Here is an 18167-nt window from a genome sequence, read left to right on the forward strand (position 1 = left end):
TTAACCTCACGTTCTGGGTATCATAAAACACAATGGAGCGTTACGGGTACAGACACAGGACAACAACAACAACTACTACAACAACAACAGCTACGACATTGTTGCTGTTCTATTGTTCCAATGACTATGCTTGGTTGCTTCAAAATTTCGGCAGCTTTTATGTTTATGCATGAATTCCAACATGAAAATGCAACAAGGAAGAAAACTGGCTGGCCATAAATCAAATTGGCCAAAAAATACTCTCCAGCTACAGCACGCAGCAGACATGGCCAACTGATTGAGCTGTCGCGTATTTGGGTGAGATCGCCCAATGTCTAAATGTCCCCAACTGCAACTTTAGCGGCAACCTCAACTACCGTCATTTGAATTTCGTGCCTGTTTTTGCCTTTTCGGTCAAGTTGACTCAACTGATTTGGATACCATTTTTTCGCTTTTGCCTTAAATTGAAAATGAAAATTTCCATAGCACTGTGAGCTGTGTCACCTTGTTATCATCGTATATGGCCTCGGATTACTTCAGTCCATATCAACAACGGATGTTTGTCATATTTAGGGGCGTATCCCGCACACAGATTGCAAGTGGGTCACTTTTTAAAAGCGGGACAACAACAGTACAATGGTAACAGCAAAAGTGCATCAGCAAATGTTAACGGAAGCGTCTTTAAGAGACTTGCCAGCGGGAGAGTTAACCATATTTTTATTAATGATCTTTAATCCAGTTAAAGAGTACGAGAGCATTAGGAGAAGGAGGAGGAGGAGGAGGATAACGCCCAATGGCCAAATCTGAAATCTGAAATGTGAAATCAGAAAATTTGAAATGATTTCCATGTACGTCGTCATCGCTTGTCGGCCAAAGAGTTCAGTTCAGTTCAGTTGTTGTTCGGTTCTTATTCTATTACAAATTTTATTACACTTAAGTGTAGTGGAATAAAGCGAAATGTGTGCCATGGCATCGGATTGTGGCAAACGTTACGTTGTTGCAGCAACATTGGCCAACCATACAAGAAAACCAAAACAAAAACAAAAACAAAACTACAACTTCAATGTTGAGCCATGTCTAATCCCTGGCGGGCGCTTTCTTTGATGCTCAAATCCCATCGACATCGACATCGAATGCTGCTCCTCTCCTGGTCCGAGAGCAGATGCAGCTGATGTAATGTTTGCTCGATCTGGTCACGTTGCACGTAACCGCAGCGCCTTTTATTTAACGTGCGGTAATTGCATTAATGAAAACTTAATATCGTAAATTATATTGTACAAATTGAGCTGCGTACAATGAAAGCGAAATTGTTTGATTTGTTGCGATTGCCCATGAGGGCTTCGAGCAACTCTTACAACAACAACAACAACGATTTGATGCCCAGCCCAACTGATTTTCAATCAATTCAAAGAAAACCATCAAAAAACATGTCAAAGGTAAAACCATAAATTGCACTACAACTTTAACTTTAATTTCATCCCGTTTGCGGATGCATCTTTCAATTGGTTTAAGTGCACTCTTCTGCAGTCTTCAGTCAGCTTTCGTTACGTACACTCGAGCTTGATACAGATTGATGACCACATAAGCGTGAACTGTTAGAAGACTTAACTTTGATTTATCTAGCTCATCAAGGGGGGGCTTGCCAACCTGAGTGGGAAGTAATTTACTACTTTTCTTAAGCAGTTTTAAGCTGCTTCCTCCCACCACAAAAAAAGAAAAACAAGAAAATAAAAATGAAAGAAACAGCAACGTGAACAGCTTCTCCATAAATTCAATTTAATCTAAACAAGAAGAACGTTAGAATTAACATTAAAAACTGCAGTCAAAGACCATTTGCAGTAACGACTGCAGAAGACTGGTTGCACCTGTTCCTTATGAGCCTTTGGCAGCTTTGCATTTCAATTTTATGAGACACACAACTGCCAACGGATGTTGCTCGCCATGTGTCCCAAGTCACATTTAACTCGCAAGCTACTTTCACAATTTACGAATTACAATTCGAGCAGTGTTCTAGCTGCAGATGGAAATGGATTATGTCATATAATTAAATAAATAAATTCAAATGCTCAGCATTTGTGCTTTATAGCTAGAGGCTATAACGTTAATTTGCTGATTTCTATCTACAAACGTCCCAAAAACGTTGCATTGTAAAATAATAAAGAGAAGAAAAAAAAGAGCTACAACTATTTGTGTCCATGTCCATGCATATTAATAATCATGTATTGAAAGCCGCTGAAAGGCAACGGAGCAGCGGACTTCACATCGAAATTGGAATTGAAATTGGAATGCTGCGGGTCGAGCTGGGCATGAATGGTATCCATGATGCTCACGAAGCTTTTTTTTGTGATGGGGCCGCCCCAGTGAGAGCGAGAGTGAGAGTCAGTCGCCCATGGCTCTGTGGCTGTGGCAAATGAATCGATTTGAATCAAACAACAAATAACCAAATAACAAACAAATGATTTATGTGCATATAAGTGTGTGTGCGCGATGCATTGAAAGAATCATGTGAAAATTTGTGAAAAACTGCATTGCGGCGCTTCACTTTCATTGGCCACTTTGTTATGTGTGTGAGAAAGTAATTTTTACCATTTTTGACTTACGCAGATCTCAATTTATGATGGCTGTCCATCTATGAGGCGGGTAAAACTAAGAGGAGGGGAGAGACAGCTGATCAATTTATGCTTGCCTGCTGCACAATTACCAAATGCCCATTCTGACCCACATTAATCTGCAAATCGCTGTGCTCTGGGCCAAAGCGGAAATTAACAGAGCCGCAGATAGAACACAGAATGGAAAACAAATCAAAGCAAACGCTAAAACAAAAACAAAGTCTGCACTCACCTGAGTTAAGAGGCAGCCGCAGCGTTGCGCACGCGCCATCAAGTCGACTTCATAACTCACAAAGCGCTGGTATCGATTTTGTTACATATTATTTATTGTGTGGAGCGGTGGCGGTGGCGGTTTGCTGCTTTGTGGTGCTACTTCTAGAGTGTGCTTGGCTGCCGCATGCTGCTGCTGCTGCGGCTGCCGTAGGCGGTTAACGGCACTTGTGTGCTGCATATTTTGCGCCAAGTGGAAGTCGATTGGCGATGGCGATGCTGAAGCTGATGCTGATGATGCCATGCCGATGTCCATGTTTTCCCCTGCGAAACAAGAGTCGTGTGTTGAACTTGAATAGCTGAGCGTATCAGTGGAGGGAGTGGGTGTAAATGGCTACGGCTGAGAACTGGTAGTTGGTAGTCGATACTTGTTCGTAATTGCGGCAGCAGCACCAAATTATGTAAAACGTTGCCAGTGTCTAGACTCTCAAACAAGTGGGTGGCTCGCCAAAAAAAAATCAAGTAAGAGGGCTACAGTCGAGTGTCCTCCACTGTGAGATACCCGCTATTATATTTGAAATAAATCCAATATACCAAAAAATACAAAAATTACCAAAGTCTTTGTTGGGTTTACTCATGTAAAATACTAAAATATACCGAATGTTATATTTGGTATATTAATTTACTACTACATTCGAAATTTACCGTAAAGTACAACATAAATATGCCTAAAAATACGAACATACCGAAATACTACTAAACTATACTAAATGCAAAGTTTGGTGTACGTTTTCTGGTATAAAAATACTAAAAATACTGCTATTTGGTATATTAGTATATACTACATTTGAAATATACTATATAGTATATATATATACTATAATCCTGATCAAGAATATAAATATATATATATTTGGTGTCGCACTAAAGTATAATACCCTTTTACCCTATAGATAGCGGGTATAAAAACGAGAAAATGCTGAAAATAACGTGGGCAAAGTTACATAAGCACAGGCTTCGACTGCCGTTGCACATAAATCAAAATTCACTCAACTATTTTGGCATAATACAGCACTGCAGTTGTCACATTATCAGTCTAGACATTGATTTGCAAACTGAGTATTAAAGTTTATTATTTGCAAAGTATAAGTTAACATTGCCAACGGGCTTGAATAAAACAAAGTTAGAGCTCTCGTTGACTGAAGGTCAATTCTAGCGCCAGTTCTCATGCGACATTTGTCAAACAAGTTAACTAGACACATTACGATCGTACCTTTAAGAACCTGCCAGAAGGTCTGCTGCCTGGTTTTTGTGTGCGCAGTAAAGTGAATGAAAACTGAAAGTTTTAATTGAAAGTTGGTTAGAAAGTTGCGTCCCAAACAAAACGTGTGATAGGGCCTATTTACTGAGCTATTCTTATTAACGTGAACTCTTCATCGTCACACAGTAGCATATAAGCAGTATGTTGTTAAGCTAATATCGTGTGACGATCTGTTTTGACCATTAGCCCTAACGGTTAAGACAGCTTATTAGCTTTGAATGGATTTGGTATTAAAATTTATTCATTTATTCCATTCAGAAGCGCTGCGAGAGCGCCACAAATATTTCTCTTTTTTTTTTACCTGCTTAAATTATCACATTAGTTAATCATATTTGTTTGTCTTGTGTGTTAGGCCTCCCAGCGGGTTTTAATTATGATAATTATGTGTACTCTTTAGAGCTTATTAAGTGACTAGTTTACGAATTTATTTAATTTGCAAATAATGCGATTCTTTGTAATTGCTCAGCCATTGACCTTAGATTCGCGCCAGTTAAAGTTCAATTAGATGGCTTTAAGCACTTTTAACGCATATTTGATTGAACTTGATTCGAACTTTCTCTATGATAGAAAATCCTTACAGTCTTGAACTTTTTTGCATTTGCAGTTAAGGCGTTCACCTGTTTGGTTTGTTGAACTCGCCTCAACGTCAATTTGGCACTTTTATTAATGACATTTTGAAGAGCAAATTGAATTTTAATGCCTCAAAAGTTGGGAATGTGGCGAATGGGATTAATGAAATTGTAGTTTACAAATGTTATTTGTAAACTTGTATTGCCTATGGGCTAGTTAACTTACAGAGGGGCTTAACTGGCTTAGTGGGTTAAAACAACGGCTTTGGCCGCAATTGGCAGGCAGGAAGGCAGGCAGGCAAAACGAAGACGTATGTGGGTAAAAGAAGCGTACAACCATTTGCTCAATAACTCATTTAAAAGCGACGTCTACTTCGTCCAATAATAATGAACAAATAAAAGCCGAAATCTGCCGCTTGCCAAGGCGATTGGTACATCGAACACAATGCAAGTATAAAATGCGCAGATGAGGAGAGATGGTCAATGCCAATGGCAAGCCAAGAAGCCAGACCAGTTGAGGTCTTCGCTATTGGCTTTTACTATACTATATGGCGGATGGGATGCGATGCACATGTGTGTGCAGTTTGGCCAATTGACCGCATTTGTGGCCAAAAAAACCAAGAAGAAAAACAAAAACTAACAACAAAAACAATGCTGGAAAAAGCGAAAAGGATGTCAGTCATAAGCGAAGATACATTGTCTCGACTTGTAGGAGTATGTTTGTAGGTACGAGTGTAGTAATATGATATGACCAAGATACTGCCACAAGCATAAATCACATGCTCAAAAAACCAGTCAGAACGGACAGACAAAAACCGATTGACTCTGAAGAGAGTTATGGTTGCACGTCCAAATGAAAATGTCCGCAGATTGCATGCCAAATTGAAAAACGTTGATTATGTCGATTTACATAGGAGTACAATACAATTCAATTCGAGTTGCCCCAACGGATCTTCAGCTTCAGCTTTAGCTTCAGAATGCGCCCTTAACCCACTTTCCTATTTACATCATGGCCAAAGACACAATTTATTTATGACGACCCGACTCACAGTCGAGACTTTGCATGCATGACACCCACAAATAATGTACAAAACGACAGCCAGCTCGTGCTTTAAATGATGTTGTTGTTCTCCCTCTACTCAAACCCTACACTTCGAGCGTTCTACTGTTCTGGCTTCCTTTGGTCTACTGTTCCGTTGGAGATTCGGCATTTCTTTGCATAAATTTTACTCAAAATGCTATCAAAAGTGTGCATCTTACGCCAGTTGTAAATGGTTTGTTCGCGTTTTGCAACTTGCAAAGTTACGAGCTCACGGTTCACCCACGTTAGCACTATGGGCTTATCTCAGTCTGAAGCCCAACAGCAGCAGCAGCAGCAGCTTCCCTTCCATCTACTCACAGTTTCTCTTGGCCAGCATTGGCTGTCTATTTAAACTTTTACATGTCGCTGACAAAATGCTCAACAATGAAGACAACAGCAATAAAAACAGCTAAAAGCAACGGGAAGACCGACCACTGTCCCATTGTCTCTGTCCTGTTTTGTCTTTTTCGCTGAAGAATTGTGCCAGTAGTGTAAACCAGCCAACATCTTACCTCTCTTGGTTCTGTTCTTGGATCGGGCATGGGCATTTCTAACAGGAGCAGCAGGATCAAGTCTTGTTAGTGCTCTCCATCATTTGTTGCATGTTCTTCTCTGTTCTCTGTTGTCGTTTGTCTGTTGTCTGTTTGTTGCCTGTTGTTGATGTCAGTGCTGATAGGCGACGCTTGCCGCTTGCTGCTTGCCGGGATTGTGGTCGGGTCATGCAGCGTCGGCGGTATTGACATTGTGCAGCCAACAACCTACAGCCAGCTCCCAACGGGGCACAAAGTTCACGACACTCTGTTGCTGTCTCTGTCTCCGTCACAACATTGTTGTAAATTGTGCTTGTATGATGTTTTGTTGCCTGGGCAGATCCGAGATTAGCAAATTTGTGTAAGCTGATTGTGAGCATTCCCGGTGTATGCATCATTAATCACATCATTGGAGTGTACCTCTCGTATATTTAATTGTTACCTTAACATTGCGTTGCGCATACGCCCCGTTTGCCATTCCAATGTATTCGAGTGTTCAGAGTTGACACAGTTTCCATTTCTCACCACATATGATTAGACTCCATTTACGAATATCATAAATCATTGAGCCGCAAATTAAATTTATGCAAAAGCGAAAAGCAAAAGTTCTTGGCCACAATCTTTTACTGTCTCTCACTGTCGCTCTGTGGGTCACCGTGGGTCAAAGCAATTTGAGCTGTACAAATTTTATAGCTATTTGCACAGATCTTGACAGGCAGGTCGCGTGGAGAGCGTCAAGTCGGTGCGTGAACTGGAATTTCAAGCAGCTGCAAGCTATGATCTGCGAACTCGGAAACCAATACGAGAAATAGAAATATTCACAACCTGATGAAAGCCTCGGGTCGAAAGTTGCCGAGAAAAACAAATGACATTTTGGGGTGTTAATGATACTTGACTACAGACAGAGACAGAGATGAAGCCACTTTTAAACTCGTGTCTTTCTGAAATTCTTCAGATTACGGGATTAGTGGTTTCACTTTTAGGAAATTACTTGGATAACTTGGAATGCGAAATTCTTGTACATTTAGCGAACTTTCAGTTATGGCAATACCAGAGCTAAACATATGCAACAGTTGACGAATCTCATTACATTCAGAGTAATGCATTGAGGTGCATCATCTATCATCGATTGGCATTGTGGTCAAATTCGTGACGAGAATATTGTAAATGGGAACATCAGAGTGGCAAGGATGCTGCTTCTTCTACCGTTGTCTACAGAGAGACCTTGAAGACTGATTGAATGTGTGTCGAAGCTGTGTTGATTGGCTGCTGAGAGAGAGAGCCTTGTTAGTCCGACAGTCGATAGTCAACTAAGACATGAGTGAAATGGGAAATGGAATTGCAATTGAAATGGGCAAGTAGAAGAGATTCTGCTTACGAACACATTCTCCTTTTCGCTTGGCATTATTTCATTAAATTCATGTGATTAGAATCACTTTCGAGCTCGCTGCAAAGTGAAAACGCACTCTCGATGGCACGTGAGACACAGTCGGAGATTCAAAGAAAGAGATGAAGCTGATGAAGTGACCAGAGTCAGAGTCAAAAGCTCACATGAGAGAACCTCTGGTGATAGCATGTGGAACGATTTGTTGCCCAACAATGAAATAATATGGGAAAGGCCCTGGGACTGCGAGCGGGTCGAGCGTTTGGCATTGGCCAACGGAAAGAAGAAGCGAAAACAACCACGCACATAAATAAAATGAAAATTGCAATAAATTTCACTGTTGTGTGAAGACGAGCGGCTCTAATCAGAGTGTTTGCCATGGCAAGGGCAACTTGCAACTAGTTAGAGGCAAAGGCAACTGAAAACGTTGCCGAAATGCAACGTGAGCCACATGCAACATGAAAGCGAAGTCGAAACAGAAACAGAAACCGACTCAATGGAAGAGGGCAGCAGCAAAGCCTGGCAAAGTGGCAAAGGCCTGGGAATTGGGCTAATTGATACTTAGTTGCACTTTTACCCAAAACCGTTTAAACAACTGCCAACTGCGAATTGAGGCTTCTGTAGATCCCTATCAACGCTACTCCAAAGAAACAATAACATGTCTCCACTCGATCGAAGTATCTCTATATCCCAACTCTCATTCTCTTCGGCTTTGTCAGTCAGATGCGACACGGATGCATCTTAATTAACCCAATCGTCTAGCTCGTACGTGTTTTAATTGAATACAATTAATTATTGACACATTTTGCCAGGAATTTCAACTCCTTCTTCGACGATAAACGAAAACGTGATCGTCATTTTGAGCAGAGCGAATTTGGTGGTCAAACATTCGAGAGATGCATATGGAAATGCGCTTTCTAAGGTGGATAAGCCAACTCTCAGATTGTTGCCGCTCCCACAACTGTGCTAATGTTATGGAAATTCTAAATTTAACCCAATTTGTGGAATAAACTTGAATTCCTTTGTCTTACTAACCAACAGAGAAAAAGAAAAGATGAAGACTTGCATGTGTCGAGACTCCTGCTTGGGTAGCTAATTGTGGAGGGAGATTAGCAGCTTCTTTTGATTCCTCAGTTCCAACTTGCAACGGACTAGAAATGTTTGCCTTTGGCATACAAACACGCATTCGTAGTCGCATCTGCTGACAGGTGCCATGGACATTTTTCACTCCATTCAATTGGAAGAGACTGATCTGGAGAGTGGAGGAAAGAAGACGGGGGAGACTGAATCGTTGACAAAGTTGCACAAACATTTCAAACATCTGCTGCCAGGTTGCGTTGAAAGGAGAAGATTGAGGCAGCACTCGCTTCGCTTCTTTTTCTACTTTTCTCACTCAACCACAACTAGAGTCGACTATCCGACCACAGGCATCCAGCAACATGGCCAACAATCGATTGGAATGTCAGTTGCGGGTGTCGTTCGCATCTTGGGGTCTTGGTTTCCTAACTGTGGCCAAAAAGCTGTGACAAAAGTCCAACAAGTGGCTGCCGCCCACTCCACACTTCCCTCTCTCCGCCCCTCCCTCAGCTTTCTTCAATCCGCCCCCGAGAGTGTCATTTGAATATCAACATTTGTCATCGTGTGTCGTGTCGCATTCCGCGTTTCGTCGCCAGTTGCGGGTCTCGAAATGTGCCCAAAAATAAACAAAATCCAATTAAAGTCAAGTGGAACATGGCCAGGGAGCAACAGCAACAGTTGCAGTTGTTGTTTCTCTTCTCGTTGTTGTCAGCAGCCTTTTAATTGAGCATCTCTCATGTACAATGCAATGCAAATGTGTGCCACTCAGACGAGACGAGACGGCTAAGTACTTAGAAGGATTGCAGCTGGACTGTTGGACAGGAATTGCAATTACTTTGTGGACCAATTTCCAACACTTTCCCTGACTTGGCCAAGAGACAAAAGAAAACTTTTGCGATCGCATTTTATATTGCAGTATCTCGCAAAGATCAGAGTCGCAGTTACAGCCCAATGAAATTCGGGCTTTGTAATTGAAACGCATTACTACAAAATGCCAAGACAACTGGGCCTTGTCTGTGTCTTTGTCTCTCGGCTCTAATGGGCGTTGGCAACAGCAGATCTGCAATAGGACAACAGCTCAACATCTAAACAGCTGAATAGTGAAACAGTGGAACAGTTGAACAGCAGCAACACGACGACAATGTAGGCGATGACAGCGTCGCACAATTGGAAATTAGAAACCACAGCAGCGAGTACGCACAGGGGCCAACTTTAAGGCCGATCTGCGACATGGCAGCATGGCGAAAAGTAGGTGAGGCAGCCGCTAACGAACTGGAGACTATCCAAGTGTAACTCCAACTATCCTATTCGTATCAATGGAAGCCAATCGGACATGTGCCACGCATTGGCAGCCAACAGCAAACAGGAGGAAGGCAGTGGGAGGCGAGCAACTCAGCTCACGCACTCCAGGGAATAGCGGAGGGATGCGATGGGAATTGGGCAGATCTGGAGCTGTATTTCTAGCTGGACACGAAGCCTGCCTACGAGTTGAGGCTTATAAGGAGACACAGGCAACACAATGTACGTCTATTTGTTTGGGATTTGGTTAACGCAAATTTACGGCAGCTCGCAAGTGCCTGGAATGGATGGAATGTTTCCCCATAATCCACTCAACTGGGTGGTCTCTTGAGTTTTCTCTGTGGGGTGCCTAAGGTAGCTTCTCTGTCTGTCCTTTAATTGCCCAGTAGCTGAGAGTGGCATTAAGTCAAGCGAAGCTAATGAGGGAGCTCCTCAAGAAGCTGCTGTTAGTTTACGGTGTAAAAGTTACACCATTACTCCCTGGTTCCATATTAGTCAACTGTTTGCTCATTATAATAGCAGTCTAACTAGTCATTAGAAATATGCACTATGGGAATAGATGCCATTAAGAGAGATGGAGACGATCTCCAGTCAGAGATGAGTCTATGCCAATGGTCACGCGCTTGGGTAGTGAACGACTTAACATTGCGTGGCATTTGACAACATGAAAACGTGGACACATCACGTCGAACATCGACAAGAGACAAAAGATGAACATTGATCATAGATCACCACAGTTTGCCCCATGGGACAGCAGGGGAAACAAGAGTGGTCCAGGGTTAAAAAGTGGGACATAGATCTTTGAAATCTTAGTTCCAGTATTAAATCAGCAGGATGCCAAAGTCGATAAAAGCACGAGCAATTAATTGACAAGGATGAGGATGAGCTTGAGGAAGCATGACCAACACGGGGAGGAGCTGCAAGCTGCGTTGTCGTGACACCCTGACGAAGACGAAGACGTAGACAGAATTGGAGACTGAGATGCTAACGGTGGCAGTGATGGTGATGGTGATGGTGATGAGCACGACGGTGCCTTATTGGTAAAGCAGGTAACAGAGTCACTGATGTTACCCGAATTCCTTCGATCGTGATGAGTGTCCCGTTCGTCACTTGATACTTGTTACCCACTTCTGGAGCAACATTGCTCCTACTTAAGCTCACTTAAATGCCGTTAAAATAAAACGATTTACAACAGCATTTTCCAGTCCCACGGAACGAAATTTTAGGCTGAAGCCGAAATACAAACAGACTCAGAAATCATAAATGGAATCAGAATTAAATTCGCAATTATTCTGACCCCTCAGCAGTTCGTTCGCTTTGTCTTTGCTGAGAAATATAAGTAGAAGTAGAAAAAGAAATAGAGATCTAATCAGCGAAGCCGCCGACATCCCCATCCACATCTTCAGCCTCAGCCACAACTAAAACTCCAACCACATCTACATCTGCATCTGCAGAAGCCAAAGCTGAGGCTGAGGCTGAAGAAACACAAATGAATTTCCCCTCCGATGATCGAGAGATGACCCAAATTCTGCATAATTGTTTCTCCGATGGCTGCTGCTGCTGCTGCAGTTTTCTTGCTTCGTTCTTCGTTTTCAGCTTGGTCCACTTCGCCTTGTTTGCCTCTTTCCCACCACGCCAGACGACCAAACATATCGCACTCCATTGCACTGTCGATTCGCCCCAAAAGCGAGAAAGTTCATTAAGTCCGGCGATCATTTCATGCGGATCATTTGCGTGGCGTCGTCGGTCAGTTGCTCAGCTCAAATTATCCTGACACTCGGCCCCTGTCCCAAGCAGAGTCCGGTCTGGTCTCCACTTCGATGTGGATGCACAAGTGGCACTTGACCATCCGTTGCTGGCTTGTTGTCTGCTCGCGTGTTCCTGTATTCGTGTGTTTCATATTTCTCGGCTTAGCTCGTTTCGGTTTCATGCTAGTGCCTCTACTGGCCGCTAGGTGTCTCCACTTGAGACGACAGAGGCGAGTCTCGGAGTAAGGCGTTAGCGTTATGTCGACTTTGATATCATAACTGCAATTAGTCGACATGCACTCGAGTGCTATCACAGGCATCTGTACTTGTCACTCTACAATCCGCAGTCTGCAGTCTCTAGAGTCCTCTACCCGCCCTCGCAACTCTAGTTATGAGTGAGAGTTAAATCTCGATTTGATTTCCTTGCATTCTGCAAAATCTCGAATGTCTCGAGTGTCAGATGATTAGACACAAAACATTGGTCGTGGACACACTAAGGAAAAGACTCCATAGAGACACAAACTTTCGATTGTACTCGAGATACTCAAGTTACTCTTATTCACTGCGTTTCGGGTCAACAGCATAAACAACGGGAAACTGAGCTCAGTCTGAGTCAAAGTTGTAGCAAGATCTGCAGCCAGAGGCAAAGGCAGAGGATGCCATTGAACCCATCCAAGTAAACAGAGCTCGTTGTCTCGATGGAAGTTCTCAATCAAAACAAGCCAAAAACGAAGGCTATAAATAGCAGAAATCTTTTCAAAAGTTAGATGCCGATTGGTTGCCTTAATAACAATTTCCTGTCAATCAGAGCAACGACTGAGACGATAGCCACTCCCATTCCATCCCATCCAGCCTCCTCTCTCTCAGTTGGCTGTCGGAATTAGCGGAATTCGGGGCCCTTGGAGTGCGACCAAGTCAAAGCACGCAATTAATTAGTGGATTTGGCCAAGGGGCAGTCTCTGGGCTACACTCTGCTAGGCAGCCATCAGTCTGTCTGTCTGACCAACTGAACTGACCCAACTACGACAGCGACAACTACAAAACGGCAGCAGCAGAGCTCATCAAGCCACCTACGCTTACGGTACTTCACCGTCCACGTCCATGGCTGCAAATTAATCGGACTGTGCAGTGTCTCGGAATAATGACAGACCCGACCGAAGACGAAGAAGCAGAGAGGGACTCCAACTGGGAATAGGTTTGTTGCTTGCTTAGACCGTTGGCAGCCCAGCCGCGGGCTTGCCACACTTTTGAAGTCTTTTTTGAAATGTTTCTCAATTTATCATAGTGCCATTTTCTGCTCGTCAAAGAGGCGATTCTAAGAGAGAGGAGATCTTAATAGAAAGAAGGAGAGAGAGGGAGATAAAGATGTCAATGGAATGTCCTGGAAGTGGGTCACTTTGAGTAGAGTTTTAATTAATTTGGATTAAAATGTTCAAAACGCTGAGAGCTGGGCTGCCGAGCTGCCTGATATGCCGAAGAAGGCGTTGGCGGTTTACCGTTTTCTCGACTCACCTGAGCGGTTTCATGGCGGCTCTGTGGTTCACTGTTCTATGTTCTCTGGTCTCAGCAGCGGACCAAAGGCCAGGCGAATTTTGATATTGAAATTGCTACCTTGGCAGAGAGCACAGCAAACACTGAGGAAAGCTTCTGCCGGAGGCCAGGCCTTGATAACATCAGCTGAATTGGTTGAATGGAACCCAGAGGGGGAACAGACGAAGACGAAGAGGCAGAGGCATTCCAGCTCCCACAACAACATAACAGAACAGAACAAAGACAACAATTCCATTTGGTAAACGCTTCTTGCCCAGCGAGAAGAGGGCGGAAAAATGCAACGCCAAGAAGTTTTCTGCGAGGAAAATAAACGGAATGAAAAATAATCTAAAGTTTACGTTGGGATTGCGTTAGTTTCTGGTGCCTGTGCTAGTGTTTGTGTTTGGATTGCTTTGAATTTGAGTTTGGCCAAATGTAACTACAATTTAAATGCTAATCTGGCATCTGTTCGCGGTTTGCTCAGTGGTAGGCGGTTGGCGGACAAAGCCGCGGCATGCCGCATGCGCAAACAACTCCGCCCCAACATCGCATGGAAAAAGCTTCGAGTGAGGGTGGAGACAGTGCACCCAAAGTGTGGAAAGTGCCAGAAGAGTGAAGGGTGGAGAAGAGTCGCACTTGGCGGTTCACCCGTTTGCTCATTAGTTTTGCGAATATCCACCAAATTGTCCAACTTGTAACGCTACTTAACTACATCCCCCTGTTTGCCATTCTTGCTATTCTCTCTGTTTTATTTATTGTGTAATCTGGCTCCTGTCCAAATGTTAGGGCTGCCTCTGACTGACTTTGGTATTTGGCATTTGGCTGTCTAATTAATGTTCACGCCTATAAAGTGCCGTCTTTATTTGCGGCGGATGCCTGCTCTGAATTCTTTGCCCTGAGATTCGCCGCAGAAATGTTTCCCGTTGTTCCCCCTTCTTCGCTTCTGGGTTCTGTCTGCTCATAAGTTCAACGGAACAAAGAACCGCTATTCCCTTCCCCAACTGTTTTAGACAAGAAACCGCGACAGTTCAAATGCAGTTGAAGCCCAGAATACGGCTAAATAGAAATGGAAGCAAAATCAAAACCGAAAGAACATTTGTAAGCTGCCAATTATTATGAAATGAGCAGACAGCAACAGAAACAACGACAAAAGCGACAAGAGCAACATCAGCAGCAACAGCTACAAAAATAAAGCAGCAAAGACAACAGCGACATTCGAACTCAACTCAACTTATACCAGAAAAAGACTTTGGCTTCTCAGTTCTTGAAGCTCAGTTTTTGGTTCTTGGTTCTGAGCTCTGAAATCGAAAAGCGCGTCACGCCGAAATCCGCTGGCTCGTTACCATTTGGAGGTTTGAGCGCCGGCAATCGGAAGAATAGTCGCTGTTTCTGTTTCTGTCTCTTGGGCGATGGTCTGTTAGTTTCCCAGTCCACAGTCCCAAGTCCCCAGTCCCCAGACTTTAGTTCCTAGTCTCTATTGCAGTGTTGTGGAGGCCGCCTCGCGTGCTGCCAAACCGCCAATTACCGAACATCAAAAAGCAGTTTCCCTCAGCTGGTCTGCTTGGTTTGCCTGCCTAATAATTTGCTTTCTGACTTTGTGTGGCTTTGTTTGTACTTTTCGAGATCGGCAGCCCTTCCTCTGTCTCTCTTCTCCTCTTTCTCTCTTCCTTTCTCTGTCTGACTGGACACCCAAAAGGTGTTCGAAATGTTAAGAATCTTTTGCCGAATCACGCAATGTTTGAGGTCTGAGGTCTAAGGTCCAAGTGAAGGAAATGCAAATGCTCTCTCAGATCTTTCGTGGCTCACGCTTTGATACAGTTTTCGGGCAAGTGCCACGCCCCCACAAACATACCTGAAAGTACGAAGAACCTTTCAACCGAAAATTAATTTAATTATATTAGGTATAATAAATAAAGAGAGTTATCAACACGCTGCCACTTTGACATTGTAATCACGTCAGTCAGTGGCCTATTTACGAGGTGTTTGTTGCCTCGACTCCAGTTGCCCTCGGCTCTTCTTCCCAAATCAACAGAACAACTAAGCGTGACAAACAAACTGTTCTTTATTCTCTCCTCTGACTGCTCTTTACAATTACAAAGTTACGAATGAAACATTCTAATGCTAATATTATGTATTATGATTCTGAGCACTCGCCACACTATTTATTGTTCTCTGATCGATGACACACTGCTCAAGAATAAATCACTATTATCATTGTTATGACACATTTGTTGTGATAATGAGCTGCTAATGATCATTGAATGGCATCTGAACTGTTTTGTTGATCAACGACAACCCACTGATCCATAAAACTGCTCGTTGAATGTAAATCAATATCGAAACTGAGTTCCTTTCTCTCGTTAGATGAGAAATGGCGAATTTTAATACTCAATTAGTAGGATATTTTGGATTTGTTCTGAAAGAAAGAAGTTATGACGTACGTCCTTTTATGATTGTGCTCCTTTCAAGTGCTCCGCTTTTGCGTAGGCTTCACTTCCAATGACAAACACGTTCTCTCAGTTGAGATCCTCTGGTGTCGTCTCTTTCACAATCATCTCTCATCTGCCGCTGTGATCTGGCAATCTGATGAGCTGGTGAGCGGTTTGCCTGCTAATGTGTGAAGCGAGCGTGGGCTGATCGCTGTTGTAGTGGCAACAATGTTGCACTGCAGCAATGTTGCAGCAAGATGAACATGTTGTTGATTATTTCTCGCAGAGTGCTTGATTAGAGTTAGAAGAAACATCTAAGGGTAACCTCGGAAATGAGCTCCACAACTTGCCGGAGTCTGATCCAAATTATGCCGCTATCCCATTGTGCTCAATGACGACGTCGAATTCGCATCGAAATCGCATTGAAAAGCTTTGTAATGAAAGAGAGTTGAAGTAGAAGTCGATTTAGCTGGTGCAAATTATTCGAGCTGAATGGGAATGAAATATTCGAGGCATCCTGTTTCGATCGAAGATCAACGGGGCGATCGACGGGGCTTCGTTTTATTGCTGCCTTGATTTATGCAACATTTTCCTCAATAAAAATGCCATCGTCTGAAGAATTATTACATCATCACGTAATAGGCCTCGTCTTCGTCTTTAAGCTGCAGCCTCTGCCCCAGCCTCATCCTCGGCGCCACGCCCGTCATACAGATGGGCAAGTTGCCGGTTGGCAGTTGGCAGTTGCTGGTTGGCAGTGCCAAATTGCCCTCGGATGCATAGAGCGCTGTGGCGATCCTCAGTCCGATCTTTCGCGCTGTCATAAATCAGTCGCGAGCCTCAAGTTGCCGCTGAAGTCGAGGCATTAAATACTCGTACTCTCCCCTTAAATTGCAGGGCACGAACAGCTGGCAACAGCAACAGCATCAACAAAAGAAGCAACAACAAAGCGACTATTAAGTGTCGCGTCATCCTCAGTGATCCATCATAGCATACAAGAGACCTTTACTCTTCCCTCTTCTCTCTCTCTCTTTTTCACTCTGTTCGTTGGCAATGAACAAATGAACTTGGCACGTGTCTATCATACTAAGTTGGAGTATTTCCTGTGGGGGAGTTGGGAGGTGTGAATGTCCGCGGAATTCTGCAAAATGTTGTAATAACTTGCCAAATTAGGCTTCTGCAGGCGCGGGAGATTGCATCATACATTCTTTCAGTGCCTCTTCCCCTCTCTCCTCTCTGCCCACACTTGAAATGGCCCATTGTCCATTCAGATGCACAGATCGTAGAAGCTGTATAGTCAATGACATAGCCATAGTCATAGTCATAGCTATGCAGCCACCAAACACGGAAGTCGAAGCACACTCCCCAAATGCCCATTTCATATAATTTCTATTATTTCTGGCAGCTTTGCCAACTGCCACCAGGTGACAGTTACAATGCAGAAACAATATACAACAACTGCTAATGCCGACTAGCCTGCGATCCTCCTGATCGCCACCGAGTTAGAGACAAAGTAGCAGTCGAAGTTGGAGTTGGATTTGCAGTCGGTATCGAAGTCGGGAAATGTTCTTGAAGCATGAACAGTGAGTTGGCTGCGTGGGGACATTGTCACCGTCAGCGTCTGCAACTTGTGGCACTGTGGTACTGCACTGTCGCAGCCATAATCGCCGAAATGATCATCATAATCGTGATCGTTTTGGGGCTTTGGTCACTCGCTCGTCGTCCCTCGTTCTTATTCTCTTTCTAGTTCTCGTTCTTGGCATCTTGTCTTGTCCTCGGGGAGCCATTTTTGGCATGCGTTCGGCGGTGAACACTTCCTGTGGGAACTACTCGAGAACTTGTTCCATTCCAGAGTGGTCTGTGGTCCGTGCATGTTCCATGTCATGTTGCCTGACCATCTTATGGCTTATGGCTGCTCTCCATGAAGGCTGCACCCACAAGAAGCCTCTCTGCGATCCGCCTAGACTATTAAAATTGCATTTCGATCTCGTTTCTCTTCGCAAATATTTCATATACCAATTGACCATAAATCAATTAGTCAAGTGTAACAGTTTCACCTCAATATATCCACACTGGATTAAATGGGTTGGTCTGCAGGCCATTCGCGAACAAAGCATAAATTACAAAGCAGATACCTCTTTTGTGTTGCAGCAAATTGGACCAGATTCCTGATGACTTGAAGGGATCTTTAAACTGTCTCGGTGGCAGATATTAGATCTTTCTGTTAACACCTAACGAGTTGTTATTTATATAGAAGCAGGAACATCTTCGAGATGGAAAGGGAATCAATAGTTAAGTCATGCCTGGAATTGATCGAGCTTATCAGCTGTTGATCTGCATCATCATTAGAGCTATCGCACATCTAAGCGATCTAAGCGGACTCAAGGTCGCACCTGGCGAGATG

The 18167-nt window shown here is 43.5% G+C and overlaps 1 protein-coding gene across 4 annotated transcripts in view; it reads right to left on the bottom strand.

The window, feature by feature from the left end:
• Positions 1-2821: 2821 nt before the first annotated feature.
• LOC133839552 (uncharacterized) overlaps positions 2822-18167 on the bottom strand; it is a 113484-nt gene continuing 98138 nt past the window's right edge. For 2 of the 4 annotated variants that reach the window (XR_009894103.1, XR_009894104.1), the window contains one exon: positions 13325-13653. Coding sequence is in view for 2 of the 4 variants with exons in the window: in XM_062271155.1 (XP_062127139.1) it covers positions 2902-3122 (221 nt within the window). In the remaining 2 variants the exon portion in view is untranslated. Of the gene's footprint in view, positions 3123-13324; positions 13654-18167 lie in introns of those variants that run through there. The other 2 variants (XM_062271155.1, XM_062271156.1) reach the window with 2 other exon arrangements.

Source organism: Drosophila sulfurigaster, chromosome 2R, assembly GCF_023558435.1.
Source record: "Drosophila sulfurigaster albostrigata strain 15112-1811.04 chromosome 2R, ASM2355843v2, whole genome shotgun sequence".
Lineage (NCBI taxonomy): Eukaryota > Metazoa > Arthropoda > Insecta > Diptera > Drosophilidae > Drosophila > Drosophila sulfurigaster.